The sequence below is a fragment of the Topomyia yanbarensis genome, chromosome 1 (assembly GCF_030247195.1).
Source record: "Topomyia yanbarensis strain Yona2022 chromosome 1, ASM3024719v1, whole genome shotgun sequence".
Taxonomy (NCBI): Eukaryota; Metazoa; Arthropoda; class Insecta; order Diptera; family Culicidae; genus Topomyia; species Topomyia yanbarensis.
In genome coordinates this window covers 102,414,806-102,428,977 of record NC_080670.1, presented here as the reverse complement: position 1 = coordinate 102,428,977, position 14,172 = coordinate 102,414,806, and the positions used below count along the sequence as shown (strand labels likewise).

At 40.9% G+C, this 14,172-nt stretch overlaps 2 protein-coding genes across 3 annotated transcripts in view; both read right to left on the bottom strand.

Moving 5' to 3' along the window:
• Nucleotides 1–14,172, bottom strand: part of LOC131676203 (WD repeat-containing protein 20) — a 349,792-nt gene that overhangs the window by 137,783 nt on the left and 197,837 nt on the right. The window lies entirely within an intron of this gene.
• Nucleotides 9,953–11,839, bottom strand: LOC131676450 (uncharacterized). The gene is made up of 3 exons (XM_058955549.1): nt 11,598–11,839; nt 11,310–11,535; nt 9,953–11,248 (listed from the first exon to the last, which is right to left on the bottom strand). The coding sequence occupies exons 1-3, from the start codon at nt 11,822–11,824 to the stop codon at nt 10,451–10,453; spliced, it is 1,251 nt and encodes a 416-aa protein (XP_058811532.1). The 5' UTR covers nt 11,825–11,839; the 3' UTR covers nt 9,953–10,450.

Genomic DNA, 14,172 nt, shown 5'->3' with positions numbered 1-14,172 from the left:
GGGCAGAGTTTCGATGATCCCAAGGGTGTACTGAATTGCAGCTAACTCTGCGACGTAAACTGAAGCGGGATCATTGAGCTTGTATGAAGCGGTGATAGTATTGTTGAAGATACCGAAGCCAGTGAACCCATCGAGATTTGATCCGTCAGTGTAAAACATTTTGTCGCAGTCGACTTCTCGGAATTTATTATAAAATATATTGGGGATCACCTGCGGGCGTATATGGTCCGGGATTCCACGAATCTCTTCCTTCATGGATGTGTCGAAGAATACAGTAGAATCTAGGAAACGGACACGGTTGGGATTTTACGAAGAAGGATTGATGCTCTGTGCCATGTAGTCGAAGTACAAGGACATAAAACGGGTTTGAGAACTAAGCTCGACGAGCCTGTCGAAGTTTTCAATCGCCAACGGGTTCAGAATGTCGCATCGGATGAGCAATCGATATGAGAGTTCCCAAAATCGATTTTTTAGCGGAAGAACGCCCGCCAGCACTTCGAGACTCATCGTATGGGTCGAGTGCATGCAACCCAAGGCAATGCGCAAGCAACGATACTGGATTCGCTCCAGTTTGATGAAGTGTATGTTCGCAGCGGAGCGGAAACAGAAACACCCGTACTCCATCACCGACAATATCGTTGTTTGGTACAACCTGATCAGGTCTCCTGGGTGAGCACCCCACCATGTTCCAGTTATTGTTCGGAGAAAATTGATCCTTTGTTGGCATTTCTGTTTCAGATACCTAGTGTGACATCCCCAGGTACCTTTAGAGTCGAACCAGACCCCGAGATATTTAAATGTGAAAACCTGGTTGATCGTTGCACCCATTAATAAAAGCTGGAGTTGCGCCGGCTCACGCTTCCTAGTAAAAACAACCAACTCAGTTTTCTCCGTGGAGAACTCAATACCCAGCTGAAGAGCCCAAGCAGACAAATTGTCCAAGATATTTTGTAATGGTCCTTGCAAGTCGGCAGCTTTGGGCCCTGTAACAGAGACCACCCCGTCGTCTGCAAGTTGCCTTAGCGTGCATGAATTGGCAAGACAATCGTCAATGTCATTCACGTAAAAATTGTAGAGCAGGGGACTTAGACATGAGCCCTGGGGAAGACCCATGTAGCTAAATCGCGATGTTGTTAAATCGCCATGCGAAAAGTGCATGTGCTTTTCAGACAACAGGTTTTAGTAAAAAGTTATTTAAAATTGGTGAAAGACCATGCTGGTGCAGCTTCTCTGACAGAATGTTGATAGAAACTGAGTCAAAAGCCCCCTTAATATCCAAGAAGACTGATGCCATCTGCTCTTTGTTAGCATAGGCCATTTGGATTTCTGTAGAAAGCAACGCAAGGCAATCGTTCGTCCCTTTGCCTTTGCGGAAGCCAAATTGTGTATCTGACAGTAAGCCATTTGCTTCAACCCAATTGTCGAGGCGAAACAAGATCATTTTCTCGAACAACTTCCGAATACAGGACAGCATTGCTATCGGCCGATACGAGTTGTGGTCGGAGGCTGGTTTTCCTGGTTTTTGGATGGCGATGACCTTCACTTGCCTCCATTCATAAGGGACAATGTTACCCTCAAGAAACTTGTTAAATAAATTCAACAAGCGCCTTTTTGCAGTGTCAGGCAGATTCTTCAGCAAGTTGAATTTGATTCTGTCTAACCCTGGGGCGTTATTGTTGCACGATAAGAGAGCAAGTGAGAACTCCACCATCGAAAACGGTGTTTCGTTCGCGGTATCGTGAGGAGACGCGGCGCGACACGTTTTCTGTACCGGGACAGAGTCCGGACAGATCTTCTTGGCGAAAGCGAATTTCTAACGGTTTGAATATACCACGTTCTCGTTGGTACTATTACGGATACGCATACGTCGAGCCGTACCCCAAAGAGTGCTCATCGCTGCTTCTCTCGTTAACCCGTTGACGAACCGGCGCCAATAACTGCGTTTTTTGGCTTTCATTAGACTCTTCATTCGCCTTTCTAACGACGCGTACTGTTGATAGCTAGCGGGTAACCCGTCTTCCCGGAAGGCCTTATATGCAGTGGACTTTTCCGCGTACAGCTCTGAGCACTCTTTATCCCACCACAGGGTGGGAGACCGTCCATGGGTATTCGCGCTGGGTACTGGTTTAGTCTGAGCTTGATTCGCACTGTCGAGAATCAAGCCAGCCAAAAACCTGTACTCTTCCTCCGGAGGAAGTTCTTGAGTGGATTCGATTTTAACGGATATCGCGGTCGCGTAACTCTTCCAATCATTGTTCCGTGTGAGGTCATACGAAACATTGATTGTTTCCGATGGTCTTGAACCGTTAGCAATTGAAATCACGATAGGCAAATGATCGCTACCGTGGAGATCAGGGATCACCTTCCACATGCAATCTAACTGTAGCGATGTCGAGCAAAGCGACAAATCCAACGCGCTTGCGCGTGCTGGTGGTGTAGGAATCCGCGTCATTTCTCCCGTGTTTAAGATGGTCATGTTGAAATTGTCGCAAAGATCTTGGATCAATGTTGATCTATTATCATCATGAAGACAGCCCCATACCGTACCGTGCGAGTTAAAGTCTCCCAGAACTAGCCGCGGTGCCGGTAAGGATTCCGTGATATTACAAAGCGTTCGGTGCCCTACCGAGGCTCTAGGAGGAATGTAGATGGAAGAAATGCAAAGGTCTTTACCTTTGATTAAAACTTGACAAGCGACAATTTCAATGCCTGGTGTCGAAGGGAGGTTAATTCGGTTGAAAGAATAGCACTTTTTGATCCCCAAAAGTACTCCTCCATAGGGGTTTTCTCGATCCAGACGAATTATATTAAAGTCGTGGAAGTTGAGATTTATATCGGAAGTTAACCAAGTTTCACATAATGCGAAAGCATCACATTTTAAACTATTTAGTAAAAATTTAAAGGAATCGATTTTCGGGAGGATACTTCTGCTGTTCCACTGTAGAACAGTGATCGAATCGGTGACCTCGTTCGATGACTTAGCCATCGAAGGATACGATCGCTGCAAGGAGGGGCCATTTAGTAGTCAACTGCTTCAAAGATGTTTGCACTATAGGGAGAAAACGTATCAGAAGGCTTTTAAGGGTAACATTGAAAGCTGTGAAAATTAAGTCCACTATGTCAGAAAATTTCATTAGTCCGCTACTGGACTGAGTATCTGTTTGAAAAAGGGGACACTTGGGGTTTTTGGTGTCCCTGGAAGTGGTGGGTACTCCTTGTTAGAATTAATATTTCCAAGTCCTGGAGCTGTTGATAATACCGTAAGAAAACACGAAGTATTTCTGTAGGTAGGTTTGAGATAACTTTATTTGATTCTTGTTCGTCAAGTTATATAATGCTAACATAGTTCGATATCGATTGATATTTCATGCACTGTTTATCACAGTCCCTTATTGACTGCCATACCCTGTCATACCCTCTGCCTATAGTAAACAACACATCCATGCGCGGCGTCCATATGCAAAAGCTCAAGTTACCCACTTGAAGCTTTTGTCACATGACGTTCTGTCAGATGACATCTCAGAGCTTTTTATAGCACGTTCCATATGACAGTTCTTACTGTCAACTGCCGTCCCGTGAATGGCAAATTGTTTATATACAAAGAATATTTCGTACGTATATCACTGCGAAATATTCTTTTTCAACACTTCCCCACAATTTGCACATTCAATACACCGAATAACTTTCTGTGTATATTTTTAGGTAACCCCTTAGTGAAGGCATCTGCAGGTTGATCGACACTTGGGATGAACTGTAGTTTTACTTTACCATTTTTGATGAGATCCCGGATGAAAAGGTATTTGATATCCAAGTGTTTCATCCGTTGATGTGATCTTGGCTCCTGTGCTATGTTGATACATGGGATGCTATCTTCCATTATGATGAATGGTGTTATGTTTAATCCAATTCATTGAGAAGTTGTGTTAACCACACTCCTTCTTTCGTAGCAGCGCAAAGTGCTATCAGTTCTGCTTCACTTGTTGATAAGCTTACAGTCGGTTGTCGTTTCGTTGACCACGAAATAAGATTACCGTATAGTAGAAATGCGTATCCTGAAACTGATTTCCTATCATCAGGATCATTTGCAAAATCTGCATCGGCAAATCCTACTAAAGCTGGATATTCGCTATTTGATGAATAAATTATTTTTGTGTTGCTCGTTCCCCTCAAATATCGCAATATTCGTTTTAATCCTGACCAGTGCCAATCGGTGGCGCAGTTAGCATATTTGCTTAGGGTGTTTACCGCAGAGCAAATATCAGGTCTAGAAGTTAGTGAAAGATATTGTAGGCATCCCAGCAGTTCTCTGTATGGCTCTTCAGTGATTTTTGCCTCAGATTTTGACCATTTCGTGTTGATATCCAATGGTGTCCCCACTGGTTTACAATCAGCCATCCCAAATCTACTAAGAAGTTTCTCCACGTATATTGTTTGAGAAATTTCAATAGTCTGGCTTTCCAAATCACGATTTATCTCCATTCCCAGGAAGTGCTTAATCTCTAACATGTCTTTCATTTGGAATAACCTTCCAAGTTTCTTTTTAATCCACGTAATTGCTTCGATGTTTTTGGCAAGTAGTAAAATGTCGTCTACATATAGTATTACTATGATGCCTCTAGATTTTGACTTATAGATGCAGTTGTCATTTTTGAGAGGGACAAAACCTAGTGTTTTCATTGCATCATCAAAATGTTTATTCCAAGATCTGCTTGCCTGTTTCAATCCATACAAACATTTGTGTAGACGAACAGTTTGTCTTTGCCCATTTACGTTTGGTGGAAGTTTCATGTATATTTCTTCTTCTAACTTCCCATGTAGAAATGCAGTTTTGACATCCATTTGATGTACTAACAATTTACGCTCGTTAGCAAGGGCTAGTGCTAACCGAACACTCTCTAGTTTGGCGACTGGTGCAAATGTTTCACAGTAATCGAATCCAGGACGCTGTGAACACCCTTTTGCCACTAATCGTGCTTTATATCTTCCATCTTCTTTCATTGAGAAAACCCATTTTGAGTTAATTGGTTTAACTCCTTTTGGCAAACAGTTAACCACTGTCCAAGTGCCATTTTGATGTAATGCATCAAACTCTTCTTGAATAGCATGCTTCCATTCTTGCCAATCAGAAACTTTCCTCAATTCCTCAATAGTTTGCGGAATCTCTTCGTTGAAAATCATTGCTGTTTTTGCTGTATAATCGGAATACCAACCCGGTATCTTTCTCTCCCTCTTGCTTCGACGCAATGATTGACCATCATCGACGTCCTCTCTTTCGTCTGTTGGATTTTCATTTGTACTTTCATAGTCAGTTTCGCCAACTGATTCTTCAAGTGAATCTAGATTATCTTGCTCTGTTTCGATGAGTGTGCATTCTTCATGCTGTTCTTCATCAGAAGGAAGGATAGCATCATCCTCGTCTTCGTTCTGTTCTCCTTGGTTTAAGCGTGTACATCTAATTAAATCTTGACCAGATGATTCTACGAAATCCATGTTTGTGTGGTCAATATCTTGATTGGCTCTGGTATATTCATTGAATACTACATTTCTGCCAATTTCTATTGAACGCGTATCCTTGTTCCATAATCTAAAACCATTATTTGCGTACCCCACAAATATCAAAGGTTTTGTTTTGAAATCTAATTTCTGACGCCTCTCTTTAGGTATTTGTTTAAATGCTTTACACCCAAAAACTCTTAAATGATTCAAGTTTGGTCGCTTTTTGAACCATTTTTCATACGGAGTTTTGTCCTCTTCTATCCCACTTGTTGGAGATCTATTGATTAGATATGTTGCTGCATATAATGCTTCTCCCCACATATCTTTCGCTAATCCACTTTCGTAAAGCAAAGTTCTGACCTTTTCCATTAAAGATCTGTTCATACGTTCACTTACACCATTTTGCTGCGGTGTGTATGGAACAGTGAACGTCATTCTAACACCATTTCTTTTGCAATGAGCTTGAAATTCGTTACTTGTATATTCCCCTCCATTATCACACCTTAGCATTGAAATACGTCTTTCGAAGAATGCTGTCGCCATTGCTTCGAATTCTTTAAATTTCTCGAAAACCTCCGATTTCTGTTTCATGAGGTAAACCACGAGAAAGTGCGTATAATCATCTATAAAGGTTACAAAGTAACGATAGCCATCATAGGTTTCCTGCTCCATGCTTCCACAAACGTCCGAATGTATGAGTTCCAGTGGTCGTTTTGATCTTGGCAGCTGCAATTGTTTAAATTTGGATGCAGCCTGCTTCCCCGCCATACAACCATCACATACATTTGTTTCACTAATATTTCCAGAAGTTAGATTGATACCCTCAACCATTCCCTTCTTAATTAGTTTCTCCAAACTCGTATCACTGATATGGCCAAGTCTTTTATGCCATGTTTCCAAACTCACCTTCTTTCCGAACAATGCTAAGTTTGTTCCATCTTCCGCCGACTTTTCTTCCCGAAATAGATCAAGGTGGAATAAACCATCAACGAAGATTCCTGAAGCAATTACTTCATCTTCAAATTCAAAGATAACCTCTTCATCCGTAAAAGTAACCCTTTTACCATTTTTGCTAACCCTTCTAACCGAAAGGAGATTTTCTTCAAGACCCGGAGTAAAAAGAACGTTGTACAATTTCAATTCTTTTATTGTATTGTTACCCACAACACTCTTTAATCGCATTTTTCCAACTTTTGTTGCCCGTAAATTCTGGCCCGCTTTCGCCGTCGAAATGGTGATTGGCTTCTCTAATTCTTGGACATCTTCTAGCAGCTTCTCGTCATTAACCATATGGTCGCTTGCTCCTGAGTCAATTACGAATCTGACTCTCCTACCACGATCCGCTTTGGTCATCATTGCAAAGCTCTTTTTAGGCTCCATCTTTTGCTGCTTCTTGAACTTATCTTTCTCCTTCGCGTTAAACTTTTTCATTAGTGGGCATTTAATTTTAAAATGCCCAGTTTCGTTGCAACCGAAGCATCGGGTTACCTCTCTCCTTGGCTTGTACTTTGAAGACAGCGCAACGTTTTTCGTTTCTGTCTGCTTCTCTTCCCCAGCTTCAGCATCAATAAACATTCGTTTGATCTCCATGATCGGCTTGGCACACAGTTCTTCATTCGTCAGTACCATCAGAGCGCCTTTGACGTGTCGGTACTTGTCTGGCATGGAGATCAGTAGAGCATGAACTTTTTCCGATGCTGTCATTTTTGAACCCATACGATCTAGCTCGCGAATAATCAGATCGTACTCATCAAAAATCATGGACAATTTGTCGTGATGTCTTTGTTTGATGGTATACAACCGGTCCCGCGTATTAACCATAGCGGCTGTACCGCCCTTTTGGTACGTTCTGACCAGAGTATCCATGGCTTCTTTCGCATAGTTGAGCCCAATGAGTTTATTCAAAACATCATTGTTGACCATCATGACAATCTCGTCCAATGCTTCGACGTCGTCATCAAGCCGTTTTCTGAGCTTAGCCTTCCTGGCTGTTTCTAGCTCTTCCGAGGCACCTACTACTGGTTCGTAGAAGTCCTCTTCTTCGGGCGTTCGTAGCAACGTGTGCTGGAGTTTCATCTTTATAAGATGATGTTCCATTCGCCATTTCCAGGCTGGGAACCGCAACTCCGAACCGTCGAATATCGATTCGCGGTTGACGCTACCGAAGTATGCCGTCGTCGGCACGGTGCGCTCGAGAGTTCCCCTCTCGTAGCTACCACCTCTTCTGTCCTCGAGAGTAACCCTCTCGGCAGATCCTCCAGCTTGCTGCTGGGTTGCCATCCTCTCGGCAGATCCTCCAGCTTGCTGCTGGGTTGCCATCCTCTACTTGCTCCTGAAACGCTGGTGCTCGCTGGATGCCGTTTCTTCCCGAAACGCTGGTCCTCGCCGGATGTCGCTTCTGTCCGAAACGATGGTTCTCGCTGGCCGTTTCTACCCGAAACGCTGGTCCTCGCCGGATGCCGTTTCTGCCCGAAACGCTGGTCGTCGCTGGATGCCGCTGCTACCGGAACGATGGTTCTCGCCGGCCGTTTCTACCCGAAACGTGTATCTTCCAAAACAACTATTTTACAATAGTCCAGGTGGCTAGTTCCAGTTAACTACAGGGCCCATAACCTGTTGATAATACCGTAAGAAAACACGAAGTATTTCTGTAGGTAGGTTTGAGATAACTTTATTTGATTCTTGTTCGTCAAGTTATATAATGCTAACATAGTTCGATATCGATTGATATTTCATGCACTGTTTATCACAGTCCCTTATTGACTGCCATACCCTGTCATACCCTCTGCCTATAGTAAACAACACATCCATGCGCGGCGTCCATATGCAAAAGCTCAAGTTACCCACTTGAAGCTTTTGTCACATGACGTTCTGTCAGATGACATCTCAGAGCTTTTTATAGCACGTTCCATATGACAGTTCTTACTGTCAACTGCCGTCCCGTGAATGGCAAATTGTTTATATACAAAGAATATTTCGTACGTATATCACTGCGAAATATTCTTTTTCAACAGGAGCAAACTGCTTCGGCTTTTGTGCATCACTTCCGTTGGATTTATTGATTGTAGTTGGCGCACTCTGAGTGGACGACACCTTGGCACCCTTACGAGGCAATGTAGGGGAGGCTGGATTTCTCCTCTTCCTGGATTCCCCTGGGTTAACCAAAGATGTTCCCTCTCGTGGGTCGTCAGATTCTTGCTCAACGTTAGCCAAACCAGCATAGGGATTTTCGGACAGGACAGATGGCGAAGCATTCTTTAGCATTTCTGCATAAGAACGCCTTGAGCGTTCCTTAAGGGAGCGCTTAATTTTATCCCCGCGCTGCTTGTACGCAGGACATGATTTAAGAGCATATGAAGGGCCCCCGCAGCAAATACACTTTTCAGTTTCTTTGTCGCAAGCACGTATATGGCACCCCTATCCCATTTGTATTGAACTGACATAAGTCAACATCCCAGCGGGCACACAAATTATGGGCCCCACTGACAACTGAAAATGGCGATATAAGATCGATCCACAGTGATTCATAACGTTGCGACACGACTATTTGATGTTCGGTAGAAAAATTAGAAACTGTTTTTTTTTAATTTCAACAGACGAAGTGAAACTTATTAATGAACAATGCTGTTCATTACTGGCAATAGTTTTTCAATTTTCGAATTTGATGGATCCACAAATATATAGAGAAGTTTTTCTTTGTTTTGCATTTGCTTGTTTATTCTACAACATAGTTTTTATTATCAATTACCCTCAAAAAGAATTAATTTTGTTAAAACTTGTCTGTTTGTTGGTTTATATATAGCGATGTTCTTACTGTAATTTTTGATTCTCATGTTCAGATAGATTTCGATAATTTTTCTGACTGTCTCCATCTTGTGGTTTTCGATACAATGCTCGTGGTTTAATAAAAATTTATTTAAGATTTGAATTTCCGGTTGAGCTCTCACGAGTGAATTTGCAATAAGAAAATCGTAATATTTCTCAATATTAACTTTTTGTTTATCGCCAATAAGTACCTGCGTGAAGAAATATAAATACAAGAGTCAAGTTAGTTTTAGGAATACTAATACCTTGAACTCGTATTCTGTCGCCTTACAAATAGATATAACTGATGACGACCCATGCTTACCCATAGCAGTGGAACATTCAATACATTTAAAATCGCCTAATAATTTTCGTTCGACTTCTTTGCCGTGTATTGAAATAAGACTGGTTAAAGCTGCATCCGCAGCGAACGATTCAAAATCTATTAAATATTCTATTGGAGCAGGATTCAGTTGTTTTGGGCGTGTTTCATTACAAGGTTTCTCTCCAGTCTTTTGTATGGCTTCAAGAGCATTAACTTTTTCGGGATTAAAACAATTTCCGGTAGATGGGTTCATGATAGCAGTATTTATGATTAACCGCTTATAGCTAGCCTTGAACTGAGGAGCATTCGGGTTATTATTGCATATTGACTGAATCTATACGTATATATATGATCCACGATCTCCATTTCTTCCACGTATGTTCTGAACAAATTTTTAAAACTTTCTATTGCTACCAAGAATCCCACAAATCCTGTTTTACAACGAGACTCTAGAACTTTTGTTCCATTGGATAGTTTGATGCTCCGTATAAAATGTTCAATATATTCAAATGCGCCATGGTAAAGATCAAAATTCGTTTTTGATAATGGTTTCTTGAAACCTTTGGCATGTTCATCCATACTATTAGTTATATCGAATAAGTCATTAAAGAGATGTATAAATTCAACAGTCGCGAAGCAATCGGCAAAATCGGTCTCGATACTGCTCAGTTGTTCGAGTGCATTAGCGACACTGCTACTAATCACTTGAACAGCCAGTAGCACTTTCATTTTAGAATTTTCAAAGTGTATGTGCTTATCGCATAGTTTAGGAGCTAATTTCAATCCATGAGCTGTTTGGAACCGGTTCAATTCTTCTAAAAATTCCTATTTCACTATGCCATTTGGCGTTAGTAATTGCTTCTGCTTATAGAGCGTGTTCCTTACTAGCTTAAGCATATGTACTGGATCCAAAAGTACATGAACCTCATGATTGCTACTAGGGTGCTGAAAGCATGTTTTCAGTGGCATATAATCTCCTCTAATTTCGCAACCTAAGGCATTCACCGTTGCTATGTTAGTGCACGTTCCATCAAATGTTAGAGCTATTATACATACACCAGCCTCATGTACACTCTCTAAAATAATATTGATAATATTCTTTTTCTCTGTTGAATTCAACCCCTTGATCAAAAAGTAGGCAACCGGTATTTTCCAAGGAGCTTGGATCCCTGTAACCATGAATACGAGAGCTTCTTTTGCAGCCGGAATTTGTTCTACTGATGATGGAGCAGTTCCCGTAGTACCATGAACGGAATGCAATTGAGGCACACCCTCCAGCTTTCTAGTTTGTTCATTCCAAAGAACTTGCTGGCGTATGGCCATTTCATCCATCATAAGAGAGCCTAATAATGGTTTTCCATTGGAAGCCATCTCAGCTGCTTTCAGTTTCAAAGCATCAAGGCTTTCTTTCGTGACTCCGGGTTCACCGCTAACACTTTCATACCAACGGATGATGGTTCTAGGATGTGGTAATGTGTTGTTAAATACTTTGCGCACGTATTTGTAGGCTTTCGGCGAATAAAAATGTAATGTTCTTGCGAAGCTACGTAGTGCGTCACTGTAAGGCTGTCCTTCAGTTCGTGATTTAAGCTCATCCAAGAGAAAATGATTTGATGCGTAATTCTAGAGTTAAGAACAAAGTTAATAACTGTAATGTTATACCTCTAAATATATAGAATCGCACCTGCGAAATAAGGCTGCTTGCCACATCCGAGATCATCTTTCTAGAATGAAGGTTGTCGACTAAACTTTGCATGCTGCTCAAGCGGTCTCTCAACAATTTGTTCTGGCTTCGGAGTTTCCGCAGATTACTTCGTGTTCGTGAGAGCTGCGCTTTAAGTTTGGGCACAGCAACTAAGGCTTCTTCCGGTGTTAGATCATCCTTCACATCCCCAGCGTATCTTACGGTTCTAATAAATAATAGTTGGATAAATAACTAACTGTTCCAAAGAACTCTATTTGTGGACAGTACCTCTGGCGTGTTTGATATGGAGCTTTATGTATATTAACCGAAATTTTTGTTTCCGTTTCATCAACTTCCCCGAACCCTGAATCATGCAGGTGGTTTGATTTGGAGTGTCTGTAATCAGGAGTTGAAAATATATCACCTGGAATATGTCGTGACCACCAGAGCATATAACTTGTGGGGAATATGATGGATAAATAAAATAAAATATTGTATGAACTCAAAACAGTCATCGCTTCACATTCAAATTCAAATTCGAAATATATTCTCAATAAAATTACATTGATTGACTTAATTTTGAATAAAACAATTTAAATAATTGAATAAATTACATTCAAGAACAGCAAACACACAATTGATCAAAGTGTGCTGCTATATGTTGTTTATTTCATTTAGCAACGAAAGTCAAAAAAAAATTTCATTCTCTTGGCAAAGCTTGCAACAGACAGTTGGGAAATTGGAACCCGCAATGGAACGACGGCAGCTCAAGACGAGAGCCAGAAAATCGACTGGTGGTCACGACAGAATATACATAAATCACCGTCGTTACCTCGGTTTAGAAAAGTTGTCAAAAATAACAGGAATAGCTGTCTTGTACAAGAGCTTCCGGCCATTCATGTAATAAAAATCTTTGCTTGAGAAATGGTTCGAGCAGATCCGTGACACATTAAAATTTATTGTTTCATCTGCGATTTCTCTTCCCTCCGCATTAGAAATTGATTGAAGCCATGCCAATCGACGTTGTAAATTCAACGGAAACCGATGCTTAGATATTTTTGGTAAATTATTTTCGATGTACTTATAACCGTGGAAGTCAGTTCCACAACCGGATACAAAACACCTCATACCTATAGCTTACGAAATACTAATTATGCTTATCCGCGGACGTTCACTACGCACGACTTTCAGATGTCAATTGTATTATAGTTTTCAAATGAAATACCTGGAAGGCTACTACGATTGAAAGCTGTTTTGATCTTTGCTCTTGTTGTCGAAATAAAAATGAAGAATGGGAAGAATGCTAATCAAACTTCAAAAAGTCATGCCGTGTCGCTTCGAACCAGCGTAGATCGACCTTAAAACGATGTTTTAGATCTTGGTCAGGAAAAGATGGCGGCGCAAAATTAAATTAGACGGATTCAATCAAACCACATTCCTTCAAAAAATTAATCAACAGTAATGCAGATAATGATAATAGATAATGCACTTCTTAAAAAGAATTTGTCGATTTATATATCAACGGTACATTGGCTTCTGTTCAACGTGTTTGTGTATATGATGACCTGTGACTTCACATCCTTAATTTAAAATTTGAACTTTCGTTCAGACTTAGAATCTGTGGGTTGTAATTGTGGAAATTGGGATGTTGAACTTCGAATCTAGAGTATTGGATACGGAAGTTGAGATTTGAGGTTTAAGATATTGAAGTTAAGCACTCGGAAATAAGGTCTTGAAGTTGGGACATGGGGTTTGAAATTAAGCCTGGACTTGGAGTTTTGATGATGATATTGGAATTTTAACTTTGGATCTGAGAGCAGGAATTCGCTATTTTATAGTGGATATTGGCGATATGAGCTAAACGAATTTTTTTCTGTATCATTGGATGTTGAACTTTGAATCAAAGACTTGCTATCTGATACAGTGGTTTGAGAATTGGGATCAGGGGCTGTTAGTTAGAATATGAGACAAGGGTAAGCAACATGAGATCCTGAACTTGGGATCTGAAGATCTGAGACCTTAAGCTTTGAACTATTTCTCGCGTGTTTTTTGTAAACGGCCAATAAGCATGCTGTCAAAATTCACTTTGAGAGAAAATTCCGGACAAACCGTAACTCGTCGAGAATGGATGTTAACATTTTATGAAAGAGAAAAGTTTTCTCTGTCGTCTACTGCTATGACTTATAATCTGCGATTAATGGTTTGTCCGGAGTTTCCCTTCAAAGTGAATTTTGACAGTATGCTTATTGGCCCTTTTCAAAAAACACGCGTGATTTGTGGATTGGACCTGGTACTTCGAACCTAGAACATGAAATCTCAGACTTTGGAACACGTACTTTAAATATGCAATTTGAATCTAGGATTTGCAACTTGATTCACTTTATATCTTAAATGTTAGACATAGGATGGGACTCGAATCTGGGCCTCGACATCACAAACTTTGAATTTCAGACCCGATAGTTTTGATTTATTTTTAACTATGGATCTAGGACGTGGGCTTGGAGACTACGGAGATTAGGTTTGTGATCTTGAACTTGGAATCTGGTACTTTATAATCAAGCCTAAATTTGTTTTATATATTATATTTTTTAATATAGTTAGCATGTATTAGCAATTAATAAAATCGGTCCACCTAGTGATACAATTCTGTCTTTATCATTTCTCCAACAAGGATTCCATGGTTGGTTATGTTCAATTTAATTGTGAAATTGCATTCTTAGTACACTTTGCCCCTATGAACAATGGCTCGCCAACCACGAACTTGTTGGCGCCGAAAGACTTTTTTCCAGTTGTCCTACTGGAGTTAGGTTTTCGGAAGGGCTCCCCGTCAGAATCACTCACTACAATTGCAGGCGAGACAGGT

Excerpts from the sequence above, each read along its gene's own strand:
- LOC131676450 (XM_058955549.1), bottom strand. The coding sequence starts at position 11,824 with ATGACTGTTTTGAGTTCATACAATATTTTATTTTATTTATCCATCATA. Across the intron at positions 11,536-11,597 it reads CCATATCAAACACGCCAGAG|AACCGTAAGATACGCTGGGG; the intron begins GTACTGTCCACA and ends ATTATTTATTAG. Across the intron at positions 11,249-11,309 it reads CAAGCAGCCTTATTTCGCAG|AATTACGCATCAAATCATTT; the intron begins GTGCGATTCTAT and ends TCTTAACTCTAG.